The sequence below is a fragment of the Indicator indicator genome, chromosome Z, assembly GCF_027791375.1.
Source record: "Indicator indicator isolate 239-I01 chromosome Z, UM_Iind_1.1, whole genome shotgun sequence".
Lineage (NCBI taxonomy): Eukaryota > Metazoa > Chordata > Aves > Piciformes > Indicatoridae > Indicator > Indicator indicator.
Window position 1 is genome coordinate 6845656 of NC_072053.1, and position 19506 is coordinate 6865161.

A 19506-nucleotide genomic window follows, 5' to 3' on the forward strand; every position below is an offset into this window, starting at 1 on the left:
GATGGTGGTGGAAGGCTTTTGGATTATTTTTTTTTTTCCTTTTTAATTAATTTTACTCTATACTTTAAATTAAACCAAAGTTCATACTGTTGCTGTTTGTAGGCTGCCAGAGCATGTCAGGCTGCACTTAGAAAACCATGAATAAGGAATTTATGTTATCAGGGATCCTCTTCTGAAGTGCACAAAAGAACTTGCTCGTGGGAATAGGTTTGGTCATCAGGAAAGGCCGACACAGAGAAATCCTTTCTCAGTGCTAAGAATTTTATGCAATTTAATGTGAAATAGTATAGATAAAAACAACTAGTTTAAATTATACTGGTAGGTGATAAGTTATATAGCATGTAGCCCAAATTTCATCTCTGAAACACTTTAGCAAAATATAAAAGAAAGACCTTTAACCCTGTAGTAGCCATTTGAGGGGCAAAAGAGAACAAGAAGGGTTGTGTGATGAACAGAGAAATGGGAAAATAACTTGGTTGAGAATGCATGATAGCCTGTCCTCCGAGCTTTGCAGAGGGTTAAGTTGTATGTTTGTGCCTATCAGCAGGATGTTGCAGCATAAATGTACCATTTTGGGAAGTAGTTTAGTTTAGTAATGGTTAGATTTAAAATGTGTTAATGAAGAGTGTTTTATTCACTGTGGTAGCTGTTAACTCCTGATGGAGGCGTCTGCAAAAAAGGTAGGGAAACTAACTAAAGGGAAGTGTATGAATTGAAAACCAACTTGGATAAATTCAATCCACCTGTATTTTATACTTTATCACTACTACTCTTCAAGAGGACAAAAGCCCATTTCATTGGGAATGGAAGCACACCCACAGTTGTAAAGTACCTCTAAACCATTTTGCAAAATGTGGAACTTAAGGAGATACATTAAACCACTACTTTCTAGCATTTTTTTGAGTACTCATAACATAATAAGAAAAGAAATAAAAATATCAAGTAGTCTTACCTTGTTTCATTTGGACTACAAACAGTTAAGTGATGTCAATCCTTTTAACTAGGAATAGAGTTTGAAAACCCAAAAAGATGGAAATGGGTTGTATTTTCAGAGACAGAATATGTAACTTGGCAGTGGAATTAATGTTTTAACGGTGGAGATGAGAACAAAGGTTTTTTTGTTTATTTCACTTCTTACCATTTAGAAATTATAACTGATAAGTGAAGAGATTTGGTCATTATAAAAATTCCCATCTGGCTCATGACCTTCGTCCTGGCTGCTCTCATATAATACCTGCGTTTCAAGTAGCAGCATAATTAATTTAAAATAATTTGTCATAGTGTGAACAAATCAAGTCTGTGGCTCCATTTTCAGGTTTCAGTGGCAAGTAGTTTGGAGTTTGTGCTGATTATGGTGACTGAATTATACAAACCAATTAATACAATTTCAGTCCTTTTTTCTCTACTGAGTGCTAAAAGTGTTTCACCTTGTAATTTTTAATATGTGATATGCTGTTGTTACTCTCCAGTTAGAAGCACTGCCTGCCTCTCAGATTGTTGAGACATACAATTGTTCTGAATTTGATAATGCAGGTATGCAGGTTGGAAAAAATAGAATACTGGAAAGCAGTTAGCACTTTTTTTTCCTATTCTTTTTTTTTTTGTTTTGGTTTTGGTTTTCTTGTTTTGTTTTGTTTTCTTCTTAACCTATGAATTAAGATGTGTTTTTGGGAAGCCCTGCAGAACACTGTCTGATGCAAGCAGAAGCCATTTCTCTGCTTTCCTAAGTAAGAGCATCCTTTTCCAGATCTGGATAGAGTTGTGGTTAGGGACAGATCATCTGGTGCTGTCCCAGGCTGGGGCAGAGGAGAGGTCCCTGGTAGGCAGACGTCTCCAGATGAGCCCTCTTGCTGGTGGTTGGTCAGGCATTGCTGACACTGTGCTGAAGTACCTGAGATACATAAAACACCTTCACCTTTGTGGGAGCACTCTTCTTGGACACAGCAGGAGGGCTGAGTTAGGCAAGGGTCATATTCAATGGGTTGAACGCTCAGCACATCCCTCCTGTGGCTTAGCAAGTTGTTCTACTGCAAACTGGTCTGTGTCAGAGGGTTTATTTTGACTGAATTAGACTAGTTGAGCGACTGCCCTGCCTTCTACAGCAGCCTTAAATGTACTCATTTAAACCAGATTGGTGGTGTGCTTTAAATCATACCCTCCATCCTGCTTTGACCAGACAAACAAACATGTATTTTCCCCAGCTGAGAAAAGAACCCCGTGTTTTAGTATCCCTGGCTGGGAGGATGTTAATGTGAACCTAGATGAATGTTGTTATTCTAAGCTACCCTAAGAACAGTGGGGTTTTTGATGCCATATAGACAGAGTTCTCCTATTCGAGCAATATTAATTCCATTTTATTTTCACCCCAATCTTCGTTCACTGGCATTTTGGCTCATGGTATTTTTACAGTTATCAGATGTGTGCAACCTTCCATTACTCATTCCAAATAACTGCAGCAGTTCTTTTTGAACTACATTTACTTGTTTTCCCGGGGTGTGTATTTGTTGCATGAGGTTTTGCTAGGTAGTGTAACAAGTCATAGGTAATCATGTAAGGTATTGGAACAGATACAGATCTTCATGGAAAAGTCATCTCAGTAGGAATGACATCTCAGGAGAAATTGAAATGTAAACAATATTCAGGATTAGTTATTTGACTGTGGATTATTGTACATTTTCTGATGTATGTGGGACAAAATAGGGTTGATAAATGTAACAGTGTGAGTAAAAAACGATAACAATGTCTGCAAAAAACCCACCCCTATATTTGGAAGCAAGAAAAACTATGTTCTCATTTTTTGAAGTGGAAGTAAATGTAAAGAAAAAAATAGATTTTTGATTCTTGATTCTTGATTTACTGAAATCTGTAGAACACCACCTTATGAATTCTTCTGTTCCAGGAGTATTAGGTACAAGGAAACTAGAATACACCATATTCTAGAGATTCCCAAACAGCTCAAAAAAAGCCAGAGAGAGAATTACACAGCTGGCAGAGAAAAGTGCCTTGCTGGTGGATATTTTCTGTGAAATATTTTTTCCTGAATACTGGAACCAAAATGTATGTAGTGAGGTTACTGTGCTTTGGTGTTGCTTCTTCAAAAAATTCTCTACTGAGAAACTTGTTATCTGTTTTTCCCTTTGTGTTCCCAGTGATTAAGAAAAATAGTATTTCACACAATTTGGACATTGCACACAACTCACAAAATTGTATTAAATACAGGATACCCTCCTCTCTCCCTGTATGCAGTTGGATTCTTTCTTTAACAGGAAGATATCAAAAAGTATGAGAACATGTGGCACTATCTTTCTTCCCTTCTTTTAAGTAATAAAATGAACTTTCCTTCATTTAAGTATTAAAAATTACCTGATTGGGTGCTGTAAGGAAGGGCAGGGAGCCCATGGTTCTTTACCATGAGGGTGGTGGAATACTGGAACAGGTTGCCTGTGGAGGTGGTTGGGGCCACATCCCTGGAGATACTTAAAGTGAGGCTGGACAGGGCTCTGGGCAACCTGATCTAGTTGAGGTTGTTGTTGCTTACTGCAGAGAGGGTTGGACCTTTCCAACCCAGACCATTCTATAATTCTAGTATTCTACAAAATTTTACATCTTTATTTTATGTTGTTTCTCTGCTTTTAGCATTTTTAAGAGTATTCTTTTGTCTTTTTAAGTATTTTTCTTCTTTCAGATGTCTTTTTGGTTTTCAGTTTAAGTTGATAAATACATGCATTTTGCATTGACTGCACAAAAGGTTTTTCCTCTCCTTTTCACCTACTTCAGCAAAAACTTCTTATATTCTTTTGGTCTCAGCTGCATGAAAGCAGCCTTCAAGATGGTTTCTGAGCTACCAAATTACTGAGTTTTATACCTGAAGGCAGTAATTACAACATACTGGTGTTCACAGACCTTTAGGTTGGCTACTCTCCAAAAGTTACCAAAATCTCCTGCTGCTGCTGCTGCAACTCGTGTGACACATGTTTTCCAAGGCTGGTGGCACCTCCATCTCTGTTGTGGCTTAGATGTGACAGTCTTTCCTGTTTTTTGTTTTTCCTGTGTTTCTTTGGTTTTTTGGGGGGTGGTGGTAGGGTGGTAGTGTTTTGCTTTTCTTAATACATTAGTGTATGTGCCAGTTCCTGACCTCCGTTTGAGAAGTATTTTAGAGTGGTGCACAACAGCATTGTTTACAACTCAGGTTTGATGTCCCTGTTTTGGACTGGGGGGACCTGAAGAATACAGTAGTGACTGGAAACCTTTGAGAGCCATTTCAGCACCTGAAAATTAGTGTGGGATAAGGCGCTCTGATAATGTCCTTCTTCCTCAGTGAGATCAGCTTCAAATAATAGGTTTCCTTACAAAGGCTTTGCAACATCTTAGTCATGATCTGGCCCTGAAATGCCAGATACATTATTTGAAGAGGATCCTACATCCTTAGGTACAGAGAGGCCTCTTAGGAGATAATATCTTTTGCCCCTCTGTCGTCTTCTTGTTATTGCTGCATTATTAAATCACGTAACGTATCTTCTGGCATATTTTCCAGCTTAATTATTCCTTTCTATTTTTATGCTGGCTATTTTTTGAAGAGTCATATGTCTATAATACTTAGTTGGAAGAAGAAGTGCTCTTGCACTCTGTGCGTTGCTGACCGCCCTCTCCCTCCCTGCTAGCTGGGGCGTAACCATGGAAGTATTTGATTCTCTGGTGTGGCACCTTGTTGAACTGTAGACAAAAAAGCAGCCTGTCTTGCTGAGCATTTAGTGTTGGGATCCTTTAGATATTTTGACTGTCAGATGCTGAGTTTTGAATTAACACAAGGCTGAGGTAGCAGGCAGAAAGTCCCAAGTCTTCAACGTGCAAAGAATTTGTTTTTTGTTTTCAGAAGTGCTACACTGACCAATTCAAAATATGTGATCACTGTTTTTAATTTCATGCCCATATATTGAACCTATTACTTTTTGCGATGTATGTGCCCCAGTATCATGAGAAGAAGAGAGGAAAAAAGTTTCCAAGAAGTCAAGGAAAGAGAGCTACTAGCTGTAAGAAAAACAAATTCCTTGTGGTTCCTCCCTAAGCCATGGTTATTTCAGCAACTCAAAGTAAACTAGATCAGAGACTAAATGCCAGCTGTTCTTGCTAATTACGAAGGATGTAGCAAGCCAACATGTGACAAAAAGCGTGTGCTGCTTGAGTTCGTGTCTCACACACATTTTAATAATTTGGGGGGGGGGAGGGGGGACTGGGAAAAAATGTTTCCAGTGTAGTGGAAAGCTCTTTATTTCCATAAAAATGTTTGACAGAATGTCTTTTTTGGCTTGACATGTCTCAGTAGAACTTTTTGTGGACCAGCGTAGCATTGGTGATGGAGAGGGGTAAGTTTTAGTAACTGACATAGAAATGAAAATATGTAACTTTTTCTTTCTAGTGGTAGAATTTCTGGGGTAAGCATAAGTACTAAATCTTAGTCCAAAACTGCATGATTTTTTTTTATGTTGTGGTTGAAAATCACTGTTTTCTGCAGTGCTGTATGGACCTTTAGTGGTGTTTTTGTTCATGAGAACATCAGTTGTGCTTCCCCCAGGAAACAGTTTACTTATTTCTCTGCCTGTAGAACTGTGCAGTGTTTGAATCCATGACCATTAAGAACCATAAGAACTATTTGGTATTTGCTAGATGAAGTTACTTGTTGCAATCCCATTTGGGTTCAGTTGCTTAAAGAACAAGAGAAGGTATAAATGCTGGAGCAAGTATGTTTAAGGGGAATACATAAATTCACACATATTATCAGTATGTAAACCATCCTGTAAGACAGGATCAGTGTTAGTTCACAGCCTTATTCGAGTCACTTAAGAATAGATGCACTGGCTCTCAAAGTCTCCTTTGATGCTTGCGTGAGGAACAATAACTAAAAAAAAAAAAAAAAAATTGGTTTCTTGTATGTGAATTCAGAGAAGAATGCCAGACTCTTTCTGTGAGTCACTTTTATTAAGTAGACTTGAGACTTATCTAGATTTAGACCTTCTCAAAGGTGCCCAGGGACACAGCAAACCAAAAAATGTGAACACTTAATTGTCAGGCATTTGAAACAATATGAATCATATTCTGAAAAGTGAAATAGTGACTTTATATCTCTAACTTGTTGCTTAATGCAGCGGGGCATTTGTTTTAGGTTTTAAAATAAAATTCTAAATTCTACATGTTTTTATAATCTGCATAGAAAGATGAACTCACCAGGAAGAGAGGGGACAAGCAAATTTCCATCCTGCTTGACAGGAGCAGATGTTTGGCTAATCACACACTATTATGTACTAATATTAGTAGTGTGATTCTGCGTTAAGATATGGTTGAATTCAGAGACGCTGCTGATTTCCCTTCTATGAGCTCTACAACTGTAAGTGAAAGTTAAGGTTTCATTTGCCAGATGAGGAAAGCCAAATCCAAGATACTAGAGTGTACTGCACTCCATACAATGCACTTGGTTGACCTTTATGGAAATTGTTGAAATTCTAATTTCCTTGCACTTCAGGGCCTGCATGTTTAGAGCCTTCACCATGTGCACAACCCTTTTTACTTTGTTTCTTATCAGAGAGCAGACATGAAGAAGCTTCCCTTTTTTGTAGCACATAGTTTCAAATACCCTTTTTATTAATCTTTTCACAATTGTCATTGAGCTTTCTTCTCCAGTTTGCAAAACCTCTGTATTTTAAACTGCCATACCTGTATTTGAATACATGTTTATGTAGGTTGCATTATTTCAGCTTTCATCTGATCCTAAGATGTGAAAGGTTCCATTATTTTATGCAAGATTAGGTGCAAAATTCCATTGCTACTATTGGTAAAATAATTACAATATTTAAAAAATAGAATTCTGATAGTAACTATTGCTACTATTAATACATGCATTACTAGCATTGATGATAAGTGGATGATGGAGCCGAAATATGCCGCTAAGTTATAAAACAGTGACAATGATTGTAGACGTCTAGTGACCTGCCCCAGTGGTACTTAGGTACAGCTGACTAAATGAAGCCTGTGTAGGTATGTTTGCTTCTTTTTGAAGAGACCCCAAAGACTGGGTTTAAATGTGCAGCATCTCATTTGTCATCAGTGTTTGCCCCTGGGAATTCCCAGCAGTCTCCTTGTCTTAATCTCTCTCCCTTGTCTCCAGTGGCAGTGTCATAAACACAAGTGAGCCCCTCTTTCAACCATATAAAGAATCAGTCTTTTTTCTCTCTGTGCTCTCAGTCAAAGCATACTTTTAGCTCTTCATTTTCTTCTGGAGTTAAAGGTACACTTGCTTGCCAAAGTGATCCTCTTCATCATCTGTTTAATCAGATGTTTGTGCATTTTTTTTGTGTAGATCTCACTCTTGCCACAAATCTACCCGTTTTTTAGATATATAGACTGTTGTCACACTTTAGGTTAGAATAGGTGGAGATGTTAAATGTATTTGCTGGTGCTACTACTTGTTTGTTGTAAGGGACAGACATTGTTTGTGGGCTATGAAATAGTAGCCAAGACTTGCTGGAACCTCACAAGGTGCAGGAAGGTATGACAGATTTCAGTGTAAATTTGGATTTGAGAGAGGAGATCTACCGTGTGACCGTGGAGTTGGATATGGAAGGGTGGAATGAGTGGAAAATTAAATTAATTATGTGTGATGGAATGACCAAAATACTGAATAGTTATGACATAAACTTGAAAATGGTGCCCTTACATGTTAAATCTTGTATTATGTTTTACTGTATTATTCTGAAAAGGTGAATGGAAAGTATTTGCATTGTTGTGCTATTACTTACCTTTGACTCTCCAAGAACATCTTTATTTTCTTTTCTGGGGTTCCTATCCTTCCCCCTTCTGCAGTGGAAAGTACAGATGTGTGATTAATGATCTAAACAGTTTATTATTCTCCACTGCTAATGTATTAAAGTTGTTTATATTCTGCATTCTCAATTTCTCTAACAAAGTTTTAAGTAATACATTTTGATAAAAGTATTAACTTAGAATCTCTGAATTTAGTTAGTTCAGCTAAACATGGTAGAAAAAATAACGAACAGTATGTGGAAGTATTTAATCTGGGTGCTTGAGATGTGAGTGTGGTACAAGCCATGCACCCAGTGACTCAAAGGGGTATGTACAAGCTAAACTGAATTATTTAACAGTTATTTGTTGTTTGTTTGTTTGTTTGTTTTTAATAGCCTTTCATGTCCCCTCGGTACCCTGGAGGTCCAAGGCCACCTTTAAGAATACCCAATCAGGTAAGATTTTTATCACTGCCGCACTGTTGTGGTCCTGGGTGATGGTGCCAGGGTGAGATGAAGGCAAGTTGTCTTGTTGCCTACCAGTGGCTTGTGTGCTATGGAACTCACTCTGTCCCCCTCCACACCATTTCGACTGACAAACAGTTATTTTGATAAGATGTGGCCATGCCACTCCTAGCTCACTTTTCTGTGTTTAATTAGTGTTTACACCTCAAAACTTGCTGTGCTTTAAAACTGTTTGCAGAGGGAGGATGTGGTTGCCTTGCATGGTGCTGCACTAAACTTACTTAGCAAGCACTGCCTGCTCTGAGATGAAGGTAGAATGTCTCCACGACTGTTACACTTTCTGAAGTTTCCTACCCACATTGACCTAATTCTGCATAAAATGCATCACTCCATTCTATTCTTTTTTGTATCTATGAACTATATTTATTTCATAGTAAATACAGAGATTATGGGTTGGAAACAGGTATGAAGTGTTCCATGGCTCTCACAGATACTCCAAGGACTTTATAAAAGCATCGAATTCCCAGTTCCCTCTCATCTCCATCAAAGGATATGCATGCCAGTGTGACAAGGATGAGTAATGAACTGCTGTTCATCAGCAGAGACCTTTATTGGCCCATCTGTGAAAAGATGGCTCTGGAAGCAGATAGAATTTGTATTTTTAAGTTCTCCATAGTACAGCTAGAAGAGGAGAAAGCAGTTTTCAGCAGATGATAAGTTAAAGATAAGCAGACAGAAAAATAGGTGGAGCTCAGAAAGAAAAACTGGGTCATTTACAGTACTGGGAAAGACTGATAGGATAGATGGAACAAGGTGGTCCAACTTAGACTTCCAGGACTGCCTTTCTTCTGCCTTTCTTGCTGGCAGACCTTGATGAGGAAACTTTGATGCCCAAGCCTCAGTTCTAGCTGTTTTTTATATCTGAATAACACAATGTCAGTGAACTTGTTTTTAGCACTAGCTCGGTATTGCCAGAAAATGTGAATTTTAAATTCTAGTGAGCTGGATATATCAGCTCCAGATTGCAAGACTTCTTTATATATTCTTCTACATCCAACATCATGATGTTTGGGAGCAGGTTATGTTATCTGTACCATACCTGCTTTTTCACAAGGAAATGGTTGACTTAATTAACCTTGCTGAAGTAATCATCAGGAGACAACGTAAGCATGCAATGTCATTAACGTTTTAGTTAAGTATTTCCTGCAGACATGCTGTAACTCAGTACAAAATATCTTCCTGATTTTTGCACCTTTCAGTAATACCTTAGTCAAAGATATACCAGTGCTTGGGTTTCATGTAGGTCCTTTGTTACTCTTTTTATGCTTCTGAACTGGGTAAATACTGGATATGGTGAGTGCTGTGAAAGCACTGCCAACATGCATTTTTATTTTCAGAAGTGGTTTTGCCTGCATATTGTGATATTTTCAGTTCAGAGCTATAACATAATCACATAATCTCAGTGAATTACAGCTCTTGCAATTCCTTTAAATTATGCCACATTCATCAATTACTGCTTTTAACAACACTGACATTATTTAAGTTATAGTATAGATGGGCCCTGTGTGGAAGTAATAAGCTATTGTTGTATAGCATTGAAGCAGAAATTTTGATTAGAGGATGTCAGTAAAAATAAGAGTTAAACTTCCCACTGTAACTATAACTCTGTTCCTTAATGGCTTGCAGGAGGGAATGTGTTTCTTAGGCAAAGAGCAGTAACACAGGGCATGTGCTCACAGTGCAGTAGTCCAGTGCTGTGTAAGAGCTACGTGAGCTAGATTTAGGCTTTGTAGAAAACAAGTTAGTACCTACTGAGTGCTACACCTAAGTTAACTTTTGCTATTCCATCTAATGTAAATTCTAAACGAAAGCTTAAAGGTACTTAATACCTATATCGACAATAAGGACATGTACCTGGATGAAATGACCAAAGCAGTTAAAGAATGCACCCAGAGTACACATCTGCAGAGAAGAGCAGCCACATTGCAGCTACTTACAGCAGCTCTGCACATCCACCAACTGCAGGTCTGTTACAAAGGGCTACAGTGGAGGGCCAGTTTTAACTGCACATCCAGCAACTACAAAGCCTCCCTGTAACACAGAGCTTTTGCTCTCATCAGATACCGGGAAGAGCAGTCAGTGATCTGTTCCTTGTTGCAGATGGGGTGTAGTGTGCATGAGATCAATCCCTACAAGGGTATTTGGTGTTGGCAATGCTTTGTGCTGTGCAGGTACTCTCATTTGGCCTGAAAAGTGGTATGAGATGCTAAAAAAGAACCACAGTCCTGCATGTAATGAACTGCAGTGCAATGCCTGCATGAGTTAACTCTGTGGTCATGTGTGCTCACAGCACACACATAGAATCATTAAGGCTGGACTAGACTCCTTAAGATAATGAAGTCTAACTATCAACCCAACATCACCATGTGTCACTTGCTATCTCTGGCAGAAGTGACAAGTTCCTGCTTTGCCAGTATTTGGCACTTTGTGCATTTCATGTGTTGTTCTCATGTATCAACCCACCTTCAAGCCATGAAAGTACATGTAAAACTCTGATTTTAATGATGTCATCTCAGATTATCTATTTGTTCATTAACCTTGCAGTGCAGTGCCTTGACTGTATTACCTTTCAAGCAATAATGTGCATCTTAATTCTGAGTTTCCTACCTCCTGTGGAAACAAGGTATTTGCAGATAGGTTCTCCTCTCTACGTGTCCAAGACTACTACAGTATTTTTGGGTCACGAGCAATTTGTCCATTCACACTGTAAACAGCAACCTATATTAATAGCCTGAGTAGATGACTTGCTTAGTAACAGATCTCATTTTGGATACATTTTTGCTGAAAACATGGTGCTGTTTTGAAATGCTAAACAGCACCTATTTGAAGGGTTGCAAAGATCCATTCATAAAAACATTATTCTAGTTGACTGAGCTGTAGGTAACAGACTAGAAATTAGCTTTAAACCTAATTCAGTTACTATAAACCCAAAGGGTAGATTAAAATGTGTGGACATAAAAACAATGTGTTTGATTTTTGGACCATTGTTGAAGTAAAAGCACAATGTACCTTCATGCTTGACAGCAAGATTTAGGAGGTATTTTTGTGACTGTTCTTATCTCTCACAGATGAATAATAAGCTTATCTTGGCATTGATGCCCTTCAAGAGTAAGGCAGGGTGGAAGGATGTCCCTTACATCACAGCACTAATTAACCATACCCTGTGAATGCTGTGTGATTGACTCAGTTATGGCTCACTCTCAGCAAATACCTGTGTCTGCATCCTGACCTTTGACAGAAAATGCTTAAATTGTGGTTAAAAGGGAAAACTGTACCAATGTAAGCTTTGGATTACTTGCCATGCACACAAGGAAAAGGCAGTGCTCAGTAAGTTTGCTGATGATACCAAACTATGAGGCTTGGCTGATGTGCCTGAAGGCTGTGCAGCCATTCAGCAAGACCTGGACAGTCTGGAGAGCTGGGCAGAGAGGAGCCTAATGAGGTTCAACAGGGATAAATGCAGAGTCCTGCTTTTGAGAAGGAATAATAAATTGCTCCAGTACAGGTTAGGAGGTGATCTGCTAGAGAGCAGCCCTGTGGAGAAGGACCTGGGAGTCCTGGTGGACAACAAATTATCCATGGGACAGCAATGTGCCCTTGTGGCTGAGAGTGCCGATGGGATTCTGGGGTACATTAAAAGGAGTGTGTCCAGCAGATCGAGGGAGGTTCTCCTCCCCCTCTGCTCTGTCCTGGTGAGACCTCACCTGGAATATTGCATCCAGTTTCAGCCTCCCCAGTTCAAGAGGGACAGGGATCTACACAAGAGAGTCCCACGGAGGGCTACAAGGATGATTAAGGGACTGGAGCACTGCCCTGTGAGGACAGGCTGACAGAATTGGGGCTGTTTAGTCTTCAGAGGAGAAGACTGAGAGGGGATTTAATAAATGTTTATAAATATCTGCATGTCAAGAGGGATGGGCAGACTCTTCTCAGTTGCAACCTGTGATAGGACAAGGTGCAATGGATATAAACTACAGCACAGGAGGTTCCACCTCTACGTAAGAAGGAACTGTGAGGGTCACAGAGCACTGGAACAGGCTGCCCAGAGAGGTTGTGGAGTCTCCTTCTCTGGAGACTTTCAAGACCCATCTGGATGCATTCCTGTGTGACCCGGGCTAGATTATGTGGTCCTGCTCTGGCAAGGGGGGTTGGACTCAATGATCTCCGGAGGTCCCTTCCAACCCCTAACATCCTGTGATCCTGTGATCCGCTGTTTCAAGGTTAAATAATAGGTAAGCTAAAATGGAGGAAGTGTTGGGGAAGCAGAATCAAACAAATACCAGAATTGTATTTGGAGATTATTTATACATAATTCTACAGAAGGCCTGGAGTTTGTCTCTACAAATCCATAGCCAAGGTTGTAGGACATTAGACACTTAGGACATTTAGCTATGGCATTTAGGAACATTAACTCCACATTACTGTTGATTCAGTGTAAACATCTGGGAATGAAAACCAAAGTATCTGCATGGTGTCTTTAACATAAATTTCAAAGCAATATATTATATTATGTAACATATGGTTTCTATTCCTGCAGGCACTTGGAGGTGTCCCAGGAAGTCAGCCATTATTGCCTAGTGGGATGGACCCAACACGGCAGCAAGGTGAATGAAATAGTTATTTGGACCATTCAGAAGTCCTATATTCTCAGACTTGCTTCTTTTCTTCCTGTGTTTCAAAGTTCACTTTTTGAACTTTGTGTTTAAGTGCAGCTTTTTAAACTTTTGGTTAAAGAAAGAGGAACGAGTTGTTAAAGTGTTTAGTTGGTTTTTTTTTTTCAGAAGGTTCTTGTGTATTGCATGGTTTCTAAAGTTACAAAATTTATTTGCAGGGCATCCAAACATGGGTGGGCCAATGCAGAGAATGACTCCTCCAAGAGGAATGGTTCCATTAGGACCCCAGGTACCTTCCACAGAGAGACAGACATTTTTATTGACTTGCCTATACTTAATATTACTCCTGCTTTCCATAGCTTGAAGATGGTTAGGCCATGTTCTTCTAACCCCATTTTAAAACAAAATTTATGTCTTACAGAATTTAATTCTGAGTTGTATCCACTTAAAACCTAAAATTAAAACATCAGTGATTTAAATTAAGATTTTAAATTAAAAGAGGAATCCCTTAACTTGCTATTTCATTGTCTGTCCTACAGACAATGTATGTTGTAATCAAAGGCTGACATTTGTAAAGGAAGCCAAGGATGGAGGAGGTGTTTTCTCATCTTCCCAACTTCTTTGATTATATTGTTTAGGAGGAAAGCATTAAAAATTCTTATCAAGCAAACTCTTTGTACCAAAAATACTTAACAAAATTCTGTAAAGTTTTTCTTTCATGCACTACTGATGTAGATTTTTATTGAGTGCCAGAGAGATTTTAATGTAAAACATGAAGGTGATGTTACCATTTCTCGTCCTTATCAACCACAAGCATCTCTCTAGCATTGTTTTTGAGGAGAAAACCAACTCTGGATAGTAAGAATCTGCCTTCTCTGTGGTGCTGACTTGGCCACAGTTGTTCATAGGCTCTTTCTTCAAAAGTATGAAAAGATGAGTTAATATTTGCCAGTATTACATTTCATCAGCAAACTCAGGTAGAAACCAAATTAATTCTGATGCATACCTGGAATTCGAATCCAAAAGATTATTCTGTATTTAGTCAGGACTCTCACAGAGAGAAAATTCAGGTGTTAGTGTTTTATACTGGCATTGCCAGTGTTTTGTTTTACAGCATGCCCACACTTTGCATTTTTACTTCCCCCTTTCAGATAATCTCTTTAGTGACTTCTTTGTGCCTTGGAACAAGAACTGAATTTTAAATGACAAATTGCTTTACCTTTCAAATCAGTTCATCACTGCCTTTACAATTTTGGATCATTTTCATGGTAGAAACCAGTTCTGTAGTTCTACTGTGGATCTGCTATGTGACCAACAGATCATTATTAAATGCATTTTTTTTTCTGTAGCATTTAAGTATATTTACCACTTGATTTTGGAGGTAGAAAGAAAAGCTTTACAATGCTGTCATATGAGATTGAGCTGATACTTTATGCAGCACCATTAGTCACAGAGCAGGCATGCCAATTTTCATTCCATTTTTGCTGTCTCTTAAAATCCAGGTTTTTTGCAAGGTTCTTATTTCTTGTGCTAAACATCCTCTTAAAATGGGTGGAAAATATAACTAATCTACACAAAATTTAAGTTCACAAATCAATCTTTGCTATAAATGGATTTTCATCTATCTTTGTATCTGGCATTTAGGATCTTCTCAGAATGTAGTTCTAACCCCGAATTCCTGCTTTTAACATCTTAACTGCTGCAGTGCTGTAAAATTGACTTAGGTGTGCCTATAGTGGGAGGACCTGTTACCTTGCTGCACAGGCAGTCAATGGACTAGGAAGACAATGGACTGATATAGAAATACTTAGAGCCACTATAACATGAATATGCTGGAAAACTTACAGGAAAATTTACCTCAGTTTTGTACTTGATGATTCTAAGCTGTTACAAAGTAAGTAACATGAAGCAAAGAGCAGTGGATCGTTATAAATGCTTGAATCTGTGAAAAGCTCCAAAGAATTAGGTTTATCTGTAGTTATGCTAGATGAATGGGTGCTGTCTCCAATCTATGACCAGACCTACTCTCTGTCCTTCATACCTGCTGGTGAGCCTCCCACATGCTCCCTAATGCCTTCTGTTCAATAAGGATCAAGTCATCTTTAATATTTAAGAAAAAAAAATGTTGGCTAATATGTCTTTTTTGGCCATTGCTATGAAAAACTTAACAACCAGAAAAACTGCTGGTTGTGGTAACTTTGAGTAAAAAGCTATGAGGAACAAACTGGGACACTAACATCCGCAGAGAGCATGGCTGCAGCTGAAGGAACATATATATTGGCAGCCTTAATGAAAGCTCTCTTATTTTAGGATGAAGGAGTACATTTGATTAGAATGAGCAGTAATTAAAGTACATTTGATTAGGATTATTCCAGCCCTGCACGATCCCATAAAGATCTTTAACCTGAGTCCACGCAAGTAATTCCTGAATTAAAATAAAAAGGGAAGATACCAGACAGGCAAAACAGGGGGAATGGCTCAGCACTCCCCACATCAAGATGGAAAAGTGAAGTAAACCAGATACAGAACTGCTGTTCTGTTACAGTCAGACTGTGTTCTCTTCCAGATCCAGTAGTGCCAACTGGATATGTTGCTGTACCCAGCTGCTTTGACTACCTAGCAGTTACTGCCCTAGGGTTCTAACAGAGGACTTTTCACAGTCAGTATCATGTAGGGTAACCTAGGTTAAACAGGATATTTGGGTTAATCTGGTTGACATTTGCCAGAGCTTGCACACCAGTTGCTTTAGTGGCTGCACACAAAAAGGCAGTGATTGATGACCAGCAGCTGTCAATACTGCTGTCTTCAGATGGTAATGTTGGGTCTGAAAGGGGACAATCTGTTGCAGCCTCTGGTTGTATTCTTGCAAACCATCTATTGATAGGATTCTTAACATGAAAATTTTAAGTTTGAGGGTTTTGTTGGCTGCAACAGAACCTGCTTGCCTAGTTATGGACGAGGTCTAGATGAGTTCTAGACCACTGATGTATCAGTCAAGGTATAAACAGTGCCAGACCCACACTTTGAATAGCACTGTTAGATTTTGTCATGTATTTGTGACTTCATGCTTTTGTGCATCACACCAGTGTAAAGAACACCATTAGGCCTGAGTCGTGTCCTTTATGCATGTTGCAGTGTGCTGTACATGACAGAGAGTATATTAGTTTTATTTTTTGGAAAACAGACTGCCACAAGAGTAAATACTGAATAGTCCCCTCCCTCCTTCCAAAATGCACAGCTGTTAATTTTAGAGAGTTTGCTATTTTCCATTCTTTTGAAATATCAGAAAAATGTATCAGGATTAGTACCGATTAGGGAGCGCATTAAAACTGTCAGGTGACTGTTCTGCTTGAATTCTGCTCAGTAAAAACAGGTATAGTTTAGTTTTCCATGTGTAAATAATACAGTTAGTCTTTTGTCATAAAATCAGAGCACGAGCTCAGGTTTCATATACATTGGGCAATTCATTTGTTGGCCACCACTATGGCATTTATTACTGTATTAAATACTTCTCATATTAGGGACCGTAGATTTGGTATTCTTACTAGAAATGGCTGATTAGAAATGTAATGGTTATGGTGTATGTCCTAAAAGTGATATCATATAATGCAATTTTATACAAGCATTCATTAAGAAAATTTCATTTTAAGAAAACTAATTCTGTTTAAAATTCAGAAATTTAGAATTCAGAAATCTTAGAATTTTTAATCCAGTTTTCTGATTTTCAATGAGCTCCCATGGTATAAATGTTAAATATGTTATAAAATGGCCCCTACCTGGCCACTGACTTGGCCTCTATATGTATAAATAATTCTTCTTGAAGCAGTTGGCATTCAAAGTATTTTGAGTCTGTTTCTGTTGTTTGTAATTCCTTCTTCTTGGTTTTAACAATGTTAATTTTTTAAGTCAACAATGGAAACTCCTGAAAGATTGAATTACATTGGCCTATCCAGTCAGCAGTTATGTAGGGATATAATTAACTTGCTGTCCTTTCTTTCCCCCTCCTCTTTGGTTTTGTTTTTTTGTTTTGTGGTAGTCTGACCCTTGGTTATCATTGCAGAACTATGGAGGTGCAATGAGACCCCCACTGAATGCTTTAGGTGGCCCTGGGATGCCTGGAATGAACATGTAAGCACAATAATACGATCTTAAAATGTTTCCAAAAATTGTTACTTCATTGTTAAAGTTGCGTTTGCTATACATGGGACAAGAAGGACATGTTTTAATAAGTAACATGCTTTGATAACTAGTAATTGCAATTACAAAAAGTAAACCCACAGCAATTTCTTTCCTTGTTGTGCATCTCTTACAGGCAGCTTTGCTCTCCCTGCAAGGCTGTACAAATACTCAATTTCTTTCACAGGTCAGAGTTCAAATACTGGGAATATTTTGTCAGCATACTCATTGACTTATCCTTGTATGCACTGCTTTCTTAGCAGTCACATGGTTTACATTTATCTTTTTACTGATTAAATGTTTTGTAGAACGGTGCAATTAATGGCTCTTAAAAATAAAATAAAAATTAAAAAAATAATTTTAGCAAAATAAAAACTCTGTCTAGAACCGTTTATAAAAAAGGACATATTTGAAAGAACTGTGAGTGATTCTCTCTGTTGCTGTTTGGATTTCCATAGCTACATTTATTTCCACACTAAACAGATAGAAGAGTATCATAGATATGAGTGTAGGGTTTCACTGTTTCTATGTACTTGGACTGGATCATCAAATGGCAGAAGTGGCTGTAGTCTGAGTTCAGTTAAGCTGTGCTGATTTATTGCAGGCGTGGATTTAATTATGAGAATGTAACATGCTTTTTGTACCTGTAGACAACCCCTCTTTCTAAGTGTCTAGAAAAACTTAAGATGTAAAATTAATGTGTCTGTGGAGTAGACTAGATTTAAGATGAAGAATTAAGCATAATAAGTGGCCCAACATGAGCAATCTTCACTTCAGGTAAACCTTTTACTTGCTTACAGTTATTTATGTGATTAAGAAGCCTGCTCCTTATATTATTTAGGTTTCTTTCTTAAGAGATTCACAACTTTTAAGGAGCTGGTTTACATAACATAACACAAATCAGAGATTATGAAGCTATTCCTGTATCCTACCTCTGTATTCCTACCTCTACTGAAGTTGGTACATTTTTTTCATTACCAACATTTGGCAGACCCTGACGTGGTCGCAGAAGGCCTCATGGTGGTCCAACTATCAAGACCATGAAATGATTTTGCAACCTAAAGCAGAGAACATGTTCTTTCCTTACTCCTTCTACACCCTTACCTTTCAATAATGAGTTTTCAGAAGATTGACACAGAAAACACAGTGAAGGTTGATAAATACTTGTTATCATGATGTCATAGATACCCATTTTTATAGAAAACATAAATGAGACGTGCTCATTTTCATTGCCTGTAGAGTTACCAACATGAAAAAATAAAAGAGATATTGAGATGGGTAACACCATTTAAAAATACCTAACCATCCTATCCTTAATTTCTTCAGATTTGCAGATATACTTTGAATTCTCGAATCAAATAAATGCAAAATATCATAGACATAGTATATTTAACTCTATAGACAATTCTAGGAACCTTCCCAAGGGCATGCATTTCTTCTTTTTTTTAATAACTGGATGTAGAAAAGAAATTTGGATATTTGAAATTCAGTGTGAGTATAATAGTAGAAGCACTACAGAGATTGTCCTAAGGAGGAGATTATAAGAAAAGCAGCTTTCCAAAATAAAATGTTGCAGAAGTAAAACTGAGGACAGATAAGGTATTTTGAGACTACTTTTCCATATAAATGAGAGTTTACATATGAAAAATAAGAAAACAGGTTCTTGGAAAAAAGAATTTCTAGTCTGCCAGAACTTTTTCTTCTTCATCTCTTCTTTAAGAGATGGGCTGAAATACTAACATTTCCATATGGTAGCATTTAACAATCATTTCATTCTGCATTGAGCCAGTAAGCATACAGAGATCATTCATCAGTGAAGTGGGGAGAGTACATCTTCCTTTGGGCTTGTTTGTACTCTTGAAGTGGACACCATGAATTGGAGTGAGATTCATGAACTTTGATACAGTCTTCTGAGAAGAACGAGTGTTTACTCCAGCTCTGATAAACAGGAGCTCCATTACTTCATGCCTATGTGAATAATTTTTTTACTACCAAGCTTACTTTTTTTTCCTTCTGTCAAATGGATATATTGATCAAAAGTTGTATTGCCACAACATCAGGGTTTTTTTCTAACTGCAGAGCTGCTGCTATCAATGTTTTCCTTACCAAGATCTTAGTGAAGACAACTTGACTGTTCAATTCCAGCATTCAGAGTTGAGCAGAGCACAGCCAAGGATAACCTATGGGCAATGGCAATTGCTGGACCCAGCTGTTTTGAATGTGTATTTGTATTTTCCCTTGCAATTTATCTAATGCATAGGGCTAAGAAATAACAGTCTAAATCATTTAGTGTACCTAGAATTCTAGGAAACAAGATTACTATACATAAAGCTATCGCCTTGTAGTAACATATATTTGTCTTTACGTAGCCATACTTTTGCTTGAAAAATGTTCAGTGC

General features: G+C 38.1%; 1 protein-coding gene across 22 annotated transcripts in view; it reads left to right on the plus strand.

Moving 5' to 3' along the window:
- Positions 1–19506, plus strand: part of SSBP2 (single stranded DNA binding protein 2) — a 188855-nt gene that overhangs the window by 143045 nt on the left and 26304 nt on the right. For 10 of the 22 annotated variants that reach the window (XM_054397798.1, XM_054397794.1, XM_054397811.1 and 7 more), the window contains 4 exons: positions 8190–8249; positions 12856–12922; positions 13150–13220; positions 16992–17059. In XM_054397798.1, coding sequence (XP_054253773.1) covers positions 8190–8249; positions 12856–12922; positions 13150–13220; positions 16992–17059 — 266 coding nt within the window. Of the gene's footprint in view, positions 1–8189; positions 8250–12855; positions 12923–13149; positions 13221–16967; positions 17060–19506 lie in introns of all 22 variants that reach the window. The other 12 variants (XM_054397793.1, XM_054397804.1, XM_054397796.1 and 9 more) reach the window with 6 other exon arrangements.